Source organism: Chrysemys picta, chromosome 1, assembly GCF_011386835.1.
Source record: "Chrysemys picta bellii isolate R12L10 chromosome 1, ASM1138683v2, whole genome shotgun sequence".
In the NCBI taxonomy this organism is placed as follows: Eukaryota; Metazoa; Chordata; order Testudines; family Emydidae; genus Chrysemys; species Chrysemys picta.
The window spans coordinates 99,024,765-99,042,233 of NC_088791.1; the positions used below are offsets into that span (position 1 = coordinate 99,024,765).

General features: G+C 46.4%; 2 protein-coding genes across 5 annotated transcripts in view; both read right to left on the minus strand.

Moving 5' to 3' along the window:
* Positions 1 to 3,692: 3,692 nt before the first annotated feature.
* Positions 3,693 to 5,591, minus strand: LOC135980930 (uncharacterized). The gene is made up of 2 exons (XM_065581643.1): positions 4,920 to 5,591; positions 3,693 to 3,961 (listed from the first exon to the last, which is right to left on the minus strand). Exons 1-2 carry the CDS (start codon positions 5,443 to 5,445, stop codon positions 3,846 to 3,848), a joined length of 642 nt encoding a protein of 213 aa, XP_065437715.1. The 5' UTR covers positions 5,446 to 5,591; the 3' UTR covers positions 3,693 to 3,845.
* A 460-nt stretch (positions 5,592 to 6,051) lies between these two features.
* Positions 6,052 to 17,469, minus strand: part of TMEM263 (transmembrane protein 263) — a 33,455-nt gene continuing 22,037 nt past the window's right edge. For all 4 annotated transcript variants that reach the window (XM_005300800.5, XM_024100047.3, XM_042843608.2 and 1 more), the window contains one exon: positions 6,052 to 8,735. In XM_005300800.5, coding sequence (XP_005300857.1) covers positions 8,449 to 8,735 — 287 coding nt within the window. In that variant the 3' untranslated portion in view covers positions 6,052 to 8,448. The remainder of the gene's footprint in view (positions 8,736 to 17,469) is intronic.

The window sequence follows — 17,469 nt, forward strand, 5'->3', positions numbered from 1 at the left end:
AAATCTGGTTTTTTTTTTTTTTTTAAATCCTTCAGCGAGAGCATGAAATAATCCAGAAATTGGGCTGTTCACTGCTCTGTACATTGGCATCTGCAACAACCAGCCTGTTTCTTTCACCACTAATATGCAAGATTCAAGAGAAAGGATTCCCCCCCCCCCCAACGCTTGTTTTAAAAAAAAGTTTCAAATCTTGATGAACGTTTTATCCATTTTATAAGGATCACCTCTAAAAAAATATTACTTACATAATAATTCTCATTCTTATCCTTCTTGAAACCTCATTTAATAGGCCCACCTATGTTAATCTATCCTGCTATTATGCTTTCACTTTCCCAAATATAAAAAGAATTTAAATTGGTTTCCATTTTTCATGTCTCCGCATTTGTCTTCGTTTTTCAGACTGCAAGATCTGCAGGCAAGGACTGTCTGTGTTTTGAACAAGTGCCAAGCATGCTAATAGTTATGTTTTGCTACACAGGATTAATTTAATAATTTTGCTAAAAGGGCTATACAAATTTACTCTCTGGTCCTCCAGTCCCATTCCAGTTTGTTTCTATTTTCAGATCAAAGGTCTGATTGGTCCTCAAATGAAACATTCTTTCATCCAGACAGAAATTCAGATTATGTAAAAATGATCATGTAAGAAATCACACCGGTTAATAAGCATTCAAATGTTTACTACACAGCTACATACTACTAAATGTGTAGTCCTAGAAACCACCTATGCATGTTGTTTTCTGCTAAAGCTTAGTTTTCAACTTTTCCAAAAGTATCTCACAAGAAATCCAGCTTCTGATAGTGTAAAATTTCTTTCCCCCACCCCCACCCCCCACTGAAGGTTGGTCCAATAAAAGATATTATATGAGCCACCTTGTCTCTAACATCCCTCCCTGCAACATTTTCTTCTTCCTCCTCTGTTACCATTGAAAACACCACCTTATTCCCAGTCACACAGACTCAGCCAGGTAGTCATCTCGAATTCCTCCCAATAGTCTGTGTACAAATCTTGCCTTTACTCTTTATTCTGTTTTGAGGATATGATCCTTCCCTCACAGTGCCAACAGCTAAAACCTCAACCATGATCTAATGAACTCCCATCTTTACTACTGCTCCTGACTTCCCCAACACATAACAAAACTGAGCCCCCACCAGGATGTGCACATCTGAATTGAGGACCACTTAATCATATTGTTGTAACCCTCATTCTTTCTTGTCCCCCTTCCCCTCAAATAACTTAATCAGAGTTTTCCATCTGTAATATCTTTTCAGAAAGAGCTACAGAGTAAGCTGCATAGAACTCTGCCCACAAAGCAGCAAAGAGCTGTCCATACTTTAGCTGCCATGGACATCTCTCTCTTGGAACTGAGAAAGTCAGTCTCACAGCTCAAGAATTTTCCATGCATGGAGAGTCACAGAGACAAGCTTATTTCCTGACTGTAAACTGTTTGGGACAGAGATTTGTGATTAAGACATTGGATTGTGACTCTGGAGATCAGCCTTGAGTTTCCTGTGCAATTAGTATTCATCGGACCTTGGGGAAATTCATTTTCTCTCTCTATGCTTCAGTTCCCCCGTCTGTTAAAATAGGAATATGTTCTTTCTTCCACTATTTTTCTTGTCTAAACAGTAAGGGTATGTCTACACTACAGGATTAATCCAAATTTATATAATTCGAATTTTGGAAACAGATTGTATGAAGTCGAATGTATGCGGCCACACTAAGCACATTAATTCGGCGGTGTGCGTCCATGTACCGGGGCTAGTGTCGATTTCCGGAGCGTTGCACTGTGGGTAGCTATCCCATAGTTCCCACAGTCTCCCCCGCCCATTGGAATTCTGGGTTGAGCTCCCAGTGCCTGATGGGGCAAAAAACATTGTCGCAGGTGGTTCTGGGTACAGCCTCACCCCTCCCTCCATGAAAGCAACGGCAGACAACCATTTCATACCTTTTTTCCTGGGTGAACACTGCAGACTCCATACCATGGCAAGCATGGAGCCCGCTCAGCTCAAGACAGCAATCATGAACATTGTAAACACCTCGCGCATTCTCGTGTAGTTTATGCTGAGCCAGGACCAGAAAAACGAGGCGAGGAGGCGGCGGCGACGGCAGCGCAGCGACAAGCGTGATGAGGACATGGACATGGACACAGAATTCTCTCAAACCGCAGGCCCCGGTGTTTTGGAGATCATGTTGTTAATGGGGCAGGTTTTATCCATGGAACGCCGATTCTGGGCCCGGGAAACAAGCACAGACTGGTGGGACCGCATAGTGTTGCAGGTGTGGGACAATTCCCAGTGGCTGAGAAACTTTTGCATGCGTAAGGGCACTTTCATGGAACTTTGTGACTTGCTGTCCCCTGCCCTGAAACGCCAGAATACCAAGATGAGAGCAGCCCTCATAGTTGAGAAGCGAGTGGCGATAGCCCTGTGGAAGCTTGCAACCCCAGACAGCTACCGGTCAGTCGGGAATCAATTTGGAGTGGGCAAATCTACTGTGGGGGCTGCTGTGATGCAAGTAGCCAAAGCAATCACTCAGGTGCTGCTACAAAAGGTAGTGACTCTGGGAAATGTGCAGGTCATAGTGGATGGCTTTGCTGCAATGGGATTCCCTAACTGTGGTGGGGCGATAGATGGAACCCATATCCCCATCTTGGCACCGGAGCACCAGGGTACCCAGTACATAAACCTCAAGGGGTACTTTTCAATGGTGCTGCAAGCACTTGTGGATCACAAGGGACATTTCACCAACATCAACGTGGGCTGGCTGGGAAGGGTTCATGATGCTCGTGTCTTCAGGAACACTACTCTGTTTAAACGGCTGCAGCAAGGGACTTACTTCCCGGACCAGAAAATAACTGTTGGGGATGTTGAAATGCCAGTAGTTATTCTTGGGGACCCAGCCTACCCCTTAATGCCATGGCTCATGAAACCATACACAGGCAGCCTGGACAGTAGTCAGGAGCTGTTCAACTACAGGCTGAGCAAGTGCAGAATGGTGGTAGAATGTGCATTTGGCCGTTTAAAAGGTCGCTGGCAATTGTTACTGACTCGCTCAGACCTCAGCCAAACCAATCTCCCCATTGTTATTTCTGCTTGCTGTGTGCTCCACAATCTCTGTGAAAGAAAGGGGGAGACCTTGATGGCGGGGTGGGAGGCTGAGGCAAATCGCCTGGCTGCTGATTATGCGCACACCAGGAAGCACTGTGCATCAGAGAAGCTTTGAAAACCAGTTTCATGACTGGCCAGGCTACAGTGTGAAATTTCTGTTTGTTTCTCCTTCATGAAAACCCACCCCCTTTATTGACTCATTCTCTGTAAGGAACCCACCCTCCCCCTTCCCCCAGGTTGCTTTCAAAGGAAATAAAAAGTCACTATCATTTAAAAATAATTTATTCTTTATTAATTGATTATAAAAAGAGGGAGAGAACCCGGGTGGGGTTTGGGAGGAGGATCATCAGGAAGGAAAAGGCCACTAAAAGAAAGGTTAAAAAAAATGACAGCCTTTTGCTTGGGCTGTCCACTGGGGTGGAATGGGAGGGTGTATGGAGCCTCCCTCCCTCCCCCCATGTTCTTACACGTCTGGGTGAGGAGGCTATGGAACATGTGAGGAGCGGGGAGGGGGGGGTTATACAGGGGCTGTAGCGGCACTCTGTTATCCTGCTGCCGTTCCTGAAGCTCCACCAGACGTCGGAGCATATCTGTTTGCTCACGCAGCAGCCCTAGCGTTACATCCTGCCTCTTCTGATCTTCCTGCCGCCACCTCTCATCTCGAGCGTCCCTCCTGTCCTCACGTTCACTGGCTTCTTTCCTATACTGTGTCCTTCCACTCATTCAGATGAGCTCTGTCACTGCGGGTGGATTCCATGATTTCTGTGAACATCTTGTCTTGCGTCTTTTTTCCGACGCCTTATCTGAGATAGCCTTCGGGATGGAGGAGGGAGGCTTGAAGAATTTGCAGCTGCTGGAGGGAGGGAAAAAAGGAGAGAATTTTTTAAAAAGGTACATTTTGCAGAACAATACTTATACTCTTTCACGGTGATCAACACTATTCACATTACATAGCACATGTGATTTCTGTGCAAGGTCGCATTTTGCCTCTTAATATTGAGTGCTTGTGGCTTTGCTGCTAGAGATCACAGACGCAGGTCCAGGCAACAGAATTCGGCTTGCATGCGGCCATGGTAAGCCATTGTCTTTCGGCTTCTTCGCCCTCCTTTCCCACATACCAAGCAAAGCCCGTTGAGTGCTGCGGTTTTCCTGTTAACCTTCAGCAGCAGAAAACAAACTAACCACCCCCCCATTCAATTCTCTGAATGATCGCTTTATCCCTCCCCCCCCACCACGTGGCTGGTATCAGGGAAGATCCCTGCCAGCCAAACACGAAAAGCTCCGGGCCAATTCTCCCCCCCCCCACCCCGCGCTTGGCTAACTGCAGGGAAGGATTTCTTTTCAGCCACAGGCAAACAGCCCAGTAGGAATGGCCACCTCTGTCCCCTTAATTAAATTCCCATATTTCAACCAGGTTACTATGAACAGTATCACTCTCCTGAGGATTACACAGGGAGATAAAGAACGGATGTTGCTTGAATGCCAGCAAACACCGGGACCATACGCTGCCAGGCTTTGTAATGCAATGATACCAGATTACTTGCTGCAAGCATGGCGCGGTCAAGTGTCCTACCATGGAGGACGGAATAAGGCTGCACTGCCCAGAAACCTTGTGGGAAGGCTTTTGGAGTACCTCCAGGAGAGCTTCATGGAGATGTCCCTGGAGGATTTCTGCTCCATCCCCAGACACGTTAACAGACTCTTCCAGTAGCTGTACTGGCCGCGAATGCATCCCAAGTCCTCAGGGCAAAGTAATAATTAAAAAACGCTTGCTTTTAAAACAAGTTTTATATTTTAAACGGTAAACTCACCTGAGGTCCCTTCCATGGGGTCGTGGTCTTGGATACTGGCTTGGGAGGGTACTTCAGTCAGGCTGAGAAAAAGATCCTGGCTGTTGGGGAGTACGGAGTGCTGGGTGCTCTCCGCAAACTCGTCCTCCTCCTCCTCCCCATCCACAGAATCCTCTGGTGTAGCTGATGAGATTATCCCCGCCTCGGAATCCATGGTCAGAGGTGGGGTAGTGGTGGCGGCCCCCCCTAAAACTGCATGCAGCTCGGCGTAGAAGCAGCATGTCCGCGGCTCTGACCCGGAGCGACTGTTTGCCTCCTTTGTTTTTTGATAGGCTTGTCTGAGCTGCTTGACTTTCAAGCGGGACTGATCTGAGTCCCTAATGTGGCCTCTCTCCATCATGCCCTTGGAGATTTTTTCAAAAGTTTTGGCATTTCGTCTTTTCGAACAAAGTTCTGCTAGCACTGAATCCTCTCCCCATATAGCGATCAGATCCAGTACCTCCTGTACGGTCCATGCTGGTGCTCTTCTTCGATTTTCGGCCTGCATGGTTACCTGTGCTGATGAGCTATCTGTGGTCACCTGTGCTCTCCACGCTGGGGAAACAGGAAATAAAATTCAAATGTTCGCGGGGCTTTTCCTGTCTACCTGGCCAGTGCATCCGAGTTCAGATTGCTGTCCAGAGCGGTCACAATGGTGCACTGTGGGCTAGCTCCCGGAGGCCAATATCATCAAATTGCAGCCACACTAACTCTAATTCGAAATGCTAAAATCGATTTTGGTGCTACTCCGCTCGTCAGGGTGGAGTACAGAAATCGATTTTAAGAGCCCTTTATTTTGAAATAAATGGCTTCGTTGTGTGGACGGGTGCAGGGTTAATTCGATTTAATGCTGCTAAATCCAAATTAAAGTCATAGTGTAGACCAGGCCTAAGAAAGTCCTTGGTGCATCTTATCTGTACATACACCTGAAAGCACAATGGAGCTGCAGTCTTGGCTGGGATCTTTAAAGCACTATTTTAATCAATGACACTTTTGGGTCCAATAATGTAATATGGAGACCTCCCACCCCACCAAGTTGATTCTACCTATAAGTTGTATATCTCCCCTGTAGTTTTACCTTCCCCACATCTAGAAAGGAAGCTGTGAGAAGAAGTCAAACTGCAACAATTTAATGTTTCACAAGTTCCAAGCAGGACAGAATTAGAACAGTTTTGAAAAAAGGGTCACAGTCATACATTAAGTGGAAAATAAAAATATGCAGACAGCATAGGACCAAGCTCTAAACTGAAACCCTATACTACTTTAAAGCATTTAGTTACAAGAATTCAGAATCACTGAATAATACATGTTGCTCCTAACACATGCTGCAAGATGGTGGTAGAGTTGTATAGATTATAGCAAGAAACTTCTCAGATTACACTTAGTTTGCTGCAAGTTTCATAATGTCTGTTACTAAAAAAAAAACAAAAAACATTTAAATGGCTTATCAAAAAGGGTAAGGAGTTTGTGTTTTAAATTTAACACTCTAAAATCCCCAGAGTTTCCATAAAGATTATTAGTAAGGGTTTTGTTGAACAGTGAATGTAGTAATATTTGTGAACCTTTGTATAGTTGATTGTCATACCACTCTGTGTTAGGGGCTCTGAACTATCAGATAACTTACATTTACTACATGGTCCTCTTCAATCCCCAAAAATGGTATATGACAGATTAGTGTAGCAATGCAAGATGCTTTACTCAAACAAGATGAGTAAATAATTTCTTAAAGTATGTAATTTTTTTTTTTTTAAGATTCCAACTAAAGATTTCATTTCCATTTCTACAGAGTAGCTAGAAAATATATATTTATCTGACAGCTTAACAGTAATGCTGTCTAATGAAGAAAGTTGCTTCAGATCACAGCTGAAGTACCAATGGTTCAGACATACTAGCTGACTAATTTATATCAACATCAGTTAAACAGGAATAAAAATTTTAGACAAGTGATACCTTTTGACCTTTAATGTCTACAAACACATTTATATCTTCCTTGTACAACTATAGCCACTTAAAAGTAAGCTCACATGTTTAGCAATTCTCTGCAGGGACATACGTTTTTAGGAAATACTGCATACAGAATATTCACATAAAACTTCCGCCATCTTTTACAGGCTGTCAAAAGGTTATTTTTAGCTGCAGAGTCAGCAGATCTTGACTAACTGAGCCTGCGTCATGTCATGCATTTAGATCCTGCCCATGCACATCCTTGAAGATGTATGAGAATGCAGCCATTCAAAGGAGTGTCAAGGTTGGAAATCTGTCCCTATGCAATTAATTGAGATGACATTTCTCCTGCTTTAAACATTCTGTCAGTCTTGTTTATTTGTTTAAATAGTACAGGGCTGTGTTTTAAGTAAAAATGTACTTGAGATATAAATGTAGTGAAAAAAATCTTTATATCTTGGTTATAAGAGATGGTGAATGGTTAAAGCAACAAACTAAATTGGTATGGCATGCAGTTAGACAGCGGCTTTTCTTTAATTAGATCACTCTTCAGTGGTTTCCAACTTCACAGCAAAGGAATTTCTCTCAAGATAACTACAGGTTGCCATCCATTGCCATATGGATCATGAACCTCGGCTTAATTGAAACTAAGCCATTTCCCTTCTATTGTTTTGTAGCTAAAAGGTCACAAGTAGTAAGCTTTCATTTGCAGGTGATAGAGTGATACCTTTAAAATACACCTGAGATTTAGCAGTATTGTCTTTAGTAAAAGATGGCTAAGTTTCAGATATCAACACATATTAAAAAAGTGTCTAAAGCTTGTTTTTTGAACTGTGTTGAAATGATGGACATTGGAAAACATTCTTTACACAGCTTCACTAAATGAAAAATAGTTTTTCAACTATAAGGCATGAATTATTAAAATCAGTATACCGCAAACATAAAACTTTTAAGATGCCTTCTATCACAAACCATTTGACGCATACTTCCCCCCACCCCCATCTCCACTTCTGAACATCTCCAGTTCTGTCTCTTGCCAGCCATCACTAACAGAATGCACTGACAGTTTATAATCTGTATAAAAATACAGTTTCCAAAAGCAAAAATATATGAAATTATCAGGCACATCAGAAGATGCCTTTACATAGTTCAAGGATTCCTTATCAGGAGGATGCAGAAACCACTAAGAATGGTAGCTGGCACATCATACATCTAGTACTACAAAGATTGCCAACTAATTTTTTACTTTCACATCTTAGTCCCATACTGCAAAAGATTTACAGTAAATGAATATTCAAACATTTATTATCCCTTCATATACATGTACTTGGTTCTACATTTATCAAGTGTAACATTTCACCAGATATAAAGCTTGAATCTAGGTTATAATTGAACCGTCACACACTGTGTTGTCAGCTTCTTCTGTCCCTTCAGAGGAAAGCAAAAGTTTTCCCACAGCTCTGTAGAAGATAAGTGTCTAAGACATGTGGCTTTGTTGTAGTCCAAATCTTAGCAGATTCCAATGCCACCGACGTAGTATTATGGAAATCAACTAGGTCTCAGTCCTTTAGTCAGACTTATCCTTTTTCTTCCCTGTTAAAGGCACTTTACTTGTGACAGCAGATCCTACAGCTGTAATGCCCCCAGCCACAGCAGAAACGCTTCCTTTAACCAGACTCACTCCCATGGAAGGCACCGCTGTAACAGCTGTTTTGGTCACTTCCAAACTTTTTCCTCCAATCCAGGCTACACCACCGATCGTGGCACCAACAGCTCCCTTTGTTACACTGAAGATGCCACCAGTCACACGAGAAAGCATGCCAGGCTGCTGCTGTGGATGATCTTTCAATGAACCTGAAGGACAAAGTGTCAACATTCGAGTCAGTAATGTTGCGATTAAGAAGTTGAAAAGAACACACAGTTTATTCGTCAGTATTGCTCCTTTTACATATTGTACGATGTGTATCGTACAGACTCTTGGCTGGCTGCCTGGAAAGCGCCAGTGTTCCCAGGGTTCGTTCTTATTGAAAGGCGAGATAAATGGAGCGAAGCCTAAAAGTGCCATTTTTTCACAACACAGATTAACGGACAGTGAGTCTTCCAAGTTTAGATCAGCTTCGAAGGGTACCCAGACTGAGGCTCCCCACAGAACCCTTCAGCTAATCCCCATCTCTTTCCCTTCCCAATCCCCTGCCCCAGGTGTCAGTTCCACCTCAGCCCCTGAAGACCTCACTACTTCCATGTACCTCTCTGCCGGGCTTTGGCTACTGAAAAATTCAATTTTTTGCTGGGGGACTGTCTCCCCAAGTGATAGAATTTCAATTCAGTACCAGAGCATGATATCTACTGGGCCTAAGGGAAGCTGAACTAAGGTTATGTTGGGAAGGGGTTGCGGGGAGGATATCCCAGCCTGAAAAAAAGGCTGTTTGGTTTCTTTTTCCTCTCTAATTTTGGTTTTGTTTTGTTTGGGTGGTGGAAGGAAGGAAGAAAGAAAGAAGAACAGACATCCAGGTCGGTTCTTTGGTCCACCCACCTCCTCCCTACCACCATGCACACACATCCAGTTGGCCTACACTGGGCCCTTATTCTACATTTGGGGGAATTCAACATACCTTAAAGACATTTTAAGAAAGTGCACAGGTGCCCTGAAGTGCCCCCTATCCCAAAAGTCACTAAGAACTGCAACTAAAGACTTCCAGAAGAAAACCCACCAGTTAATACACACAGGAAAAACTCAAACCAAAAGGTCTTGCTGTATGTCACCCTATGTATCCCTCATTTTTTCTTCCTGGCATTATGTTTAAATTTTAATTATAAGCTCTGGGGAGCATTATTTTTTGTTAGTATTATCGAAGCACCTACAAGTCCCAGTTATGAAACAGGACCCCATTGTACTAGTCAGGGGTGCTGGAACAATTTTTATAGTGGCGGTGCTGAGGATGAAACCATGTATTTGGTGTTTGTTACTACTACTTCAAACCAGGGGGTGTGGCAGCACCCCCAGCACCACTGGTACTGGCACTGTACAAACAAAGAACCATGTGTTTTATAAAAGCTCCTTACATGTTTTAGATGTTCTATAGAAAGCCCATATTCTATACTTATGGTACGACTAAATATTCTCAAACAAAGAGGAAGTTTTAGAGTTATAGGAAAACATCCTAAACTAGATTACTTTTCTACAAGCTTAAAATTGGAAATCCATTCTTATTATCCTCCCACATTTTAGTATTCCAAGTTTCTAAATATAAGCTTCAAGATGAAGAGAGAAAGACACAGAGTAAACTTACAGTAGAAATGCTAACACAACCTTAACCATAGAAGCATTTTATCTTCTATAAACAGAGTACTTTTTAAGCAGTTTGTAATTTTCAACACTATTAGATGCTGGGGTAGAAAAGCTTCCCCACATACACCTGACAAATAGCCTAGTCTCACCATACAGAGAGGCACCTAGAGCATTTGTTTACATGGTATTTTCAGTGTCTAGAATTTACTCCATTAATACCACAGTAAAACAAAGTGTTCCAATGCAGCATTCTACAGTGCCAATGTTTGTTTACCTCCCACAGTGCTCAGTCCTTACCAAGTCTATTGCTCTTCTTTCTCTGAAAGATGTTTCAGAGATAGCAGGGCACGAACAAAGGGCCATAGTAATGAAGTAGTTCAGGAGCTACATAACTCTTATGAGAATAGGTATCTGAAGAAAGAAGTTTAACTGTGTAGGAAATAAGCAACACACAGAGGAGAAGTGAGCAAGTGAATGGTGGTGGGTGGAACCAAAGAAAAGAGATGCAAAGAGGAGATAAACAGTAAGTAGGGCAGAGATGACTGGGAACAATCAAGGAAAGAGAGCACATGCAGGAAAACAAGTGAATGAGGAGTAGGGCAGGAAGAACAGTAAGCATCTAAAATATTATCTCCCCAGGCATGCAGTCACTCTCAGACTGCTCCCCCAACAGGACTCAGCCCTGACTTGGAACAGTTGTTAGAATATAGTTCAGTTTTCAAGGCCTCACTGCCAGTAAAAGTCAGTTTGCAATGATGAGTTTTGTGATGTGGACATCTATGCACTAGGAAATGAACGGAGATCTACAACTCATTTCACGTATGGCACAGAATAGTCAATGATAATGCTTTCAGATCAGTACTGACCTGGGCCAGCGTCAAACCAGTGAATTAGGCCATGTCTATATTACACTTATGTCAGCAAAACTTATGTCGCTCAAGGGTATGAAAAAACACCCTGGCATAAGTGGTAGTGTACACAGCACTATATCAACAGGAGAGCTGCTACCGCTGCTCATTGCGGGAGTTTTATTATGTTGATGGGAGAGCTCAGAGCAGCTACATGAGAGATCTTAAAGCAGCACAGCTGTATCTGTACAGCTGTGTCACTGTACGGTCTCTAGTGTAGACAGCCTTCGAGATGTAATATATCCATTATAAATGTCCCTAGAATACGTCAGACAAGAGGTGCCATCTCTGTATTGGAAACAACGGGGGTAAAAGAAAAGAGCAGAGGGCACGGTAACCCCTATTTGGGCATTAAAATGCTGCCAGCTTGCATTAACCTTTCTAGCAGGGTGGGAGATTCACAGTTGTAAGAAGTTTACAAGAAGTAAAGAGGGACAAATTAAACTTTAAAAACAACAACAAAAAAACCCACCAATGAGTCACAAGGCAAAGGGAGCCCTTATCAGCACATTTTGATTAAGTCTCAATATCTCAGACCTGGTCAATCTGTCCAGGAGATATCCAAGGTTCAGGATTGCTTAATACAAGGATATTATGTGGCATATTTAATACTAAATCTTTTTTCAATATACAAGACGCTTGAAGTTTTATAGATTGAAAGAACAGTTTGTCTAGTTCTGTGAAGTGAAAACAAAAATCTATATTTCGAATGCAGTCTGTTGGTATCCGACAGTAACAAACGATTCTTATGACAGGAGGAGTTCTAGATCTTGTTACAAGGTCAGTCAAAAGGTAGCTTGACTAACTCTCCTTCTCAATAACATTAATGTGTTTAGAGCGAGTAGGAAAAGGGAGTTTGCCACACTGAAGCTAGTTATTGAAATTTGCTATTGACTCATAACTCTAATAGAGATTGACATTAGAAGGAAGGGCCATAACAGTCCCAGTCACAACAACCCAGAAAGATAACTATTAAATATATTTGTCGAAAAAGGAACAGCAAAGAAGTTGGTATCCCACTTTCCTCAAGGTGCTTTAGGTAGCAAATTCTTAGTCAAAAGCCTATGGATAATTTCACTTGAGTATGATTGTTAGTACAACCATGTAGTTTTAACAGTGGAAACAACATTATTTCATTTCTTCCTGTGCTGTATGTTAGATATGCAGCCAGGACTAACAATATTCCTCGCAGCTACTGGCAGGGCCGCCCGGGGGGGGTGGGCAAGTGGGGCAATTTGCCCCAGGCCCTGCAGGGGCCCCGCAAGCCCTGGCCGAGAATCCCTTCCCTGGCTACTCATCCGGCGACGGTCCGGGTCTTTGGCGGCACTTGGGCGGCGGGCCCTTCACTCGCTCCGGGTCTTCGGCAGCGGGTCCTTCAGTGCTGCCGAAGACGCGGAGTGAGTGAAGGACCCGCTGCTGCCACAGACTCGGAGCAACGCCCGGTGAGTACAAGTGCCGCAGCTGGTGGTGCCTTTTTTTTTTATGTCCGCTCCCCCGCTTTGCCCCAGGCCCCCTGAATCCTCTGGGCGGCCCTGGCTACTGGTATTTTCTAAATCTGTTCCATAAAGCTTACTGTTCGCTAACTGTCCTCTTGTTTCTGATCACTACAATGAAGAAAGAATTAATTTAGGAATGTTCTGTTTATTTAAGCAGAAAACGTATAAACACATAGCACCTGTTCAAGATGTTGGCTCTACCAATCATGCAGAACAATCAGCTGCCTACAGAACAACAGCTTACAGTGAGGGCTGGTGTAAAATGACTGCAGTCTGCAAAGGGTATTTATATTTTCCAGTTTGCAGAGAGTACTAGACACATTAGAACCAACACTGTGCTACACAAAAAATACTTTGCAATTCTGTAGTACTTCTCACCCAGAAACCTCATAACCAACCTTTCTTCTTCGAGGGCTTGCTCATGTCAATTCCAATGCATGTGCACAGTAGCCGGAAGATTTTTCCCCTAGCAGCATCTGTTGGTTCGGCCTGGGTGCCCCCGAGTGGTGCCTTCATGGTGCCCAATAAAGGGCCCTGCCGACCCGCCACCCCCTCAGTTCCTTCTTACCGCCAGTGACAGTAGCTAGAACTTCCCCTTGCTCTTGCTTCGGCAAGCAGCATAGCAGTACTTTTGGATTTTGCTGTAGACAGTTAGTTCTAGGCGGTTAGTATAGTGTAGCGAGTTCACTTATAAGTTTCAGTTACCGGGGAATTCCCCCCCTTGTTATTTGTCACTGGGGCATGCCGCAATCCCTGGGCTTCAAGACTTGCCAGGACTGCACAAAGTGCATGCCTAAAAGTGACCCCCTCAAACCTCCTGTTTACGGTGTCTGGACGAGGGTCACCAAAAAGCCGGCTGCAAGATCTGTCGGGAATTCTGACTGAGAACTCTTAAAGAGAGGGAGCAGCAACTTAAAATCCTCCTCATGGAGGCAGCTCTCTGACCTCAGTGGGACCCACGCACCAGGGATCCCACTCCCAGTACGTCTTCTTCAGAGCAGAGCGCTCCAGCGCCGTCTTCAAGAGATCCGGTGTCGAAGAAAGACATTGCCAATGAGGCTCGGCACTGTCATGGAGTCTCTCAGGGGCACTCCAGCCTTCGGCACCGGTCCCAATTGCCGGCGCAGAAGAAGAGGACGGAAAGAGGCCGATCCCCCTCGGCAAGATCAGCCGGAAGGGACCAGCCATCAGTGGCACCTCAGTCAGGCCACGGCTCCGAGGCTCAGAATGGGGCTACGTTGATTCCTGCCCAAGTGAGGCAGTTGAGTCTGGGCACATCACACTCGCCGAACCCCTCACCAGAGGCTTTTGAGGCGGCGCAGCACCTGCTGAGACTCACGGCGCCGTTCTCGTCCCCGAGGCAGGAAGATGCGCCAGCACCGCAGGCTCCATCCCAGCAATCCGTTCAGTCAAAGGGAAAGCCGGTGATGATGTCACACTGATCCCCATCACCTCGGCACCCCCCGACACCAGTGCCTCCATCCAGGGAGCGCAGTCAGTCCCCAGGCTCCCAACGCTCTACAACAAGTGGTGCAGCGCTGCCCTGGGTGTCCTATTCTGAAACAGAGTCAGACTCGCACCGCTCTCATTATAGTAGGAGCAGAAAGTCCAGCTCAAGGCACCATAGAGGATCTCGCCCGATGCAGTGGGCCTCACAATGGCAGAACCCGGCTCAGTGGCCCTTTTGGACTCCGCAGGCTTTCCATCAAGACCAGGGTCAGAGCCAAGGATCCTGCTCAGGAGCTGCATCAGCGGCATCCGCAACGTTCGTTCCGCCACGACCAGCAACCAAGCCATTACCTCCAGCGTCAAGACCGTCGGCCGCGGCACCATCATCGGCACTGACCAGAGCACCGCCCTTGACAACGCCTTTGGCACCGGAGGCGTCAGCGGCTCAGACTGCTGCTACGGTGCTGGCTGCACCTTTGGCACCAACTACAGCACTGGCATAGTCATCGACACTGGCTGCGACGATGTCGATGAAGACCCCGGTGCAAACGCTATACCAGGTGTCTACACCGGCACCAGCGTGGGAACCAACATCGGCACCAATACCCGCGCACTTCGCGGCACCGGGCCAACTGACCCCGGTTTCCCCTCCCCCCTGGGTCACAAGATCCCTCGGGTGGGGATGGTAGACAGCAACCACCTCCTCTGGTGGCCTCCTCCTCCTCTTCACCAGATGAGGCGCTGGCGGGCACTTCCGTAGCCCCAGCTCTGGAGGACTCCAGGGTGCTGCAGCAGTTGCTGCACCAGGTCACCCAGGGTCTGGGCAATAAGGCGGAGGAAGTGGTATATGGTGCAGATCCCATGGCCCTTCCTGTTATCGTCTTACCGTTTAAAAAGATAATTACAGACATGACTAAGACCCTGTGGCAGACCCTGGCCTCGCTGCCACCCACCACCGAGCGTAACGAACACCAGTACTTTGTGTCCTCCAGGGGTTATGAACACCTATATTCCCACCCCCAGCTGGACTCTCTGGTGGTGGACGCTGCTAACCAGTGGGAGAGGCAAGGCTTTCAGGGCCCTTCCCCCAAGAAAGGGATGCTAAAAATTAGATCTATTCGGGCGAAAGGTGTACTCAACCGGGGGGGACAATAACTCCGAATATCTAACAGCAGGCCGTCGTCAGCAGGTACTCCTACAATATCTGCTCGGTGATGGCTAAATTCATGGAGTTGCTCCCCTCGGACTTCCGTGCCGAATTTCCGGCTTTGGTCGAAGAGCAGAGACTGATCTCCAGGGCGTCCCTGCAGGCGGCACTTGATGGGGCAGATGCTGACACCAGGGTTATGGCCACAGAAGTAGCCATGAGAAGGAGCTCATGGCTCCAGGTTTCTGGTCTCCCCTTTGAGGTCCAGCAGACCATACGAGGCCTGCCTTTTGAGGGGTAGACTCTTTTTTCGGAGAAAATGGACAAGAGGCTAAACAACTTAAAAGACTCCAGAGTCACCCTCAGGTCCCTGGGCCTCTATACACCGTCAACATAGCAGAGACATTTCCGTCCACAGCCTCCTCAGTGGTTCGGTCACCAAAATAGCCAGGACGGGTCCAGAAGGAGAAGGCCACGTCAACCCTCTGGCCAAGGCTTGGGACAACCCAAGCTGTCTTCAGGGCCCAAACCAGCCTTTTGAAGGCATGGTCGAGGATGGTGTACCACAAAGACCGGATCCACCCTGCCTTACCGTCTTGTCCCGACTATTCCCTTTCTACCGGGCATGGCTCCTATCACCTCAGACCACTTGGTGCTCTGCATGGTAGAGGGGATACTCTAGCCAATTCTGTGCCCTCCCTCCCTTCCACTCCCCCTTCCCCGTCCCTCTTCAGGGACCCTTCTCAAGAGCAACTCTTTATCCAGTTAGTGCAGTCGCTCCTATCTTTAGGGGCAGTGGAGAAGGTTCCTCAGGACCACAGGGGCGAGGGCTTCTATTCCCAGTATTTCCTAATACCAAAAGCCAAAGGCAGCCTCAGATGCATCCTGGATCTGCGAGAACGCAACATGTTCATGAAGAAACTCAAGTTCCGCATGGTCTCTTTGGCCTCCATCATCCCCTCACTGGATCTAGTAGACTGGTATACCGCCCTCGACTTGAAGGATGCTTACTTTCATATTGCGATCACTCTGCCCCGCAGGAAGTACCTCAGGTTTGTGGTGAACAATACCCACTACCAATTTACCATCCTTCTGTTCAGCAGCACCTTGAGTCTTCACCAAGTGGAAACTCAAGTCAAATTCATCAGCGCCACCTTCGACAATCTGGGTCTCCTTCTAAATGAAACAAAATCAACTCTGTCCCTCCATTCAGAGAATAGAGTTTACAGAGGCAGTACTGGACTTGACCCAAGCCAAGGCATACCTGCTGGAAGCGAGGTTTAAGACCCTGGCCGGTATCATTCGAGGTCTCAGATGGTTTCCCACCACCACAGCAAGAAACTGCCTGAAGCTTCTAGGACACATGGCTGCCTGTACCTACACGGTGCAGCATGCCAGACCTAGGCTCTGACTGCTCCAGTCATGGTTATCATCGGTGTATTGACCAGCCCGGGACAGCTGGGAGAGGATTGTGACTCTGCCTCACCCGGTCCTCAACTCCCTCCTGTGGTGGCTCGACCCTCCGGAGATATGCTCAGGAGTCCCCTTTGCCAGTCCACGGCCATCTCTTTTGCTAGTGACAGACGCATCAGACTTGGGAGCACATCTAGGAGACCGCAGGACTCAGGGTCTCTGGTCTCAGGCGGATCTGGCTCTCTACATCAACATCAGAGAGCTGAGAGTGGTGCGCCTGGCGTTCCAGACCTTCCGGGCATACTCAACGGGACAATGTGTATCGGTTATGACAGACAACACCACGGTAATGTTCTATATCAACAAACAGAGGGGTGCACGCTCCTCTCCCCTGTGCCAGGAAGCCCTCATGCTGTGGGACCCTCTGTGCAGAACATTCAATACACCTACAAGCGTCAGACCTCCCCGGGTATAGAACGAGCTGGCAGACCACCTCAGCAGGTCCTTTAACAGCCACGAGTAGTCCCTTCACCCAGACATCACGAATTCAATCTTCCAAAGGTGGGGATTTCCCCAGATAGACCTATTTGCTACGCAATGCAACAGGAACTGCCAGCAGTTCTGCTCCTTCCAAAATCACAGCCCAGGCTCCAGAGCGGACGTGTTCCTCCTCCCATGGGGAGGTTGTCTCCTATATGCCTTTCTGCCCATACTGCTCGTTCACAAGGTACTCCTCAAGATCCGGAGGGAACAAGCTCAGGTCACATTGATAGCTCCAGCCTGGCCCCACCAGCACTGGTATACATCTCTCCTAGACATGTCCGTGGAAGCTCCAGTCGCCCTGCAGCTCCTCCCGGACCTTCTGACACATGATCATGGTCGTCTC

Excerpts from the sequence above, each read along its gene's own strand:
- LOC135980930 (XM_065581643.1), bottom strand. The coding sequence starts at position 5,445 with ATGCAGGCCGAAAATCGAAGAAGAGCACCAGCATGGACCGTACAGGAG. Across the intron at positions 3,962-4,919 it reads CCCCATGGAAGGGACCTCAG|CAGCTGCAAATTCTTCAAGC; the intron begins GTGAGTTTACCG and ends CCCTCCCTCCAG.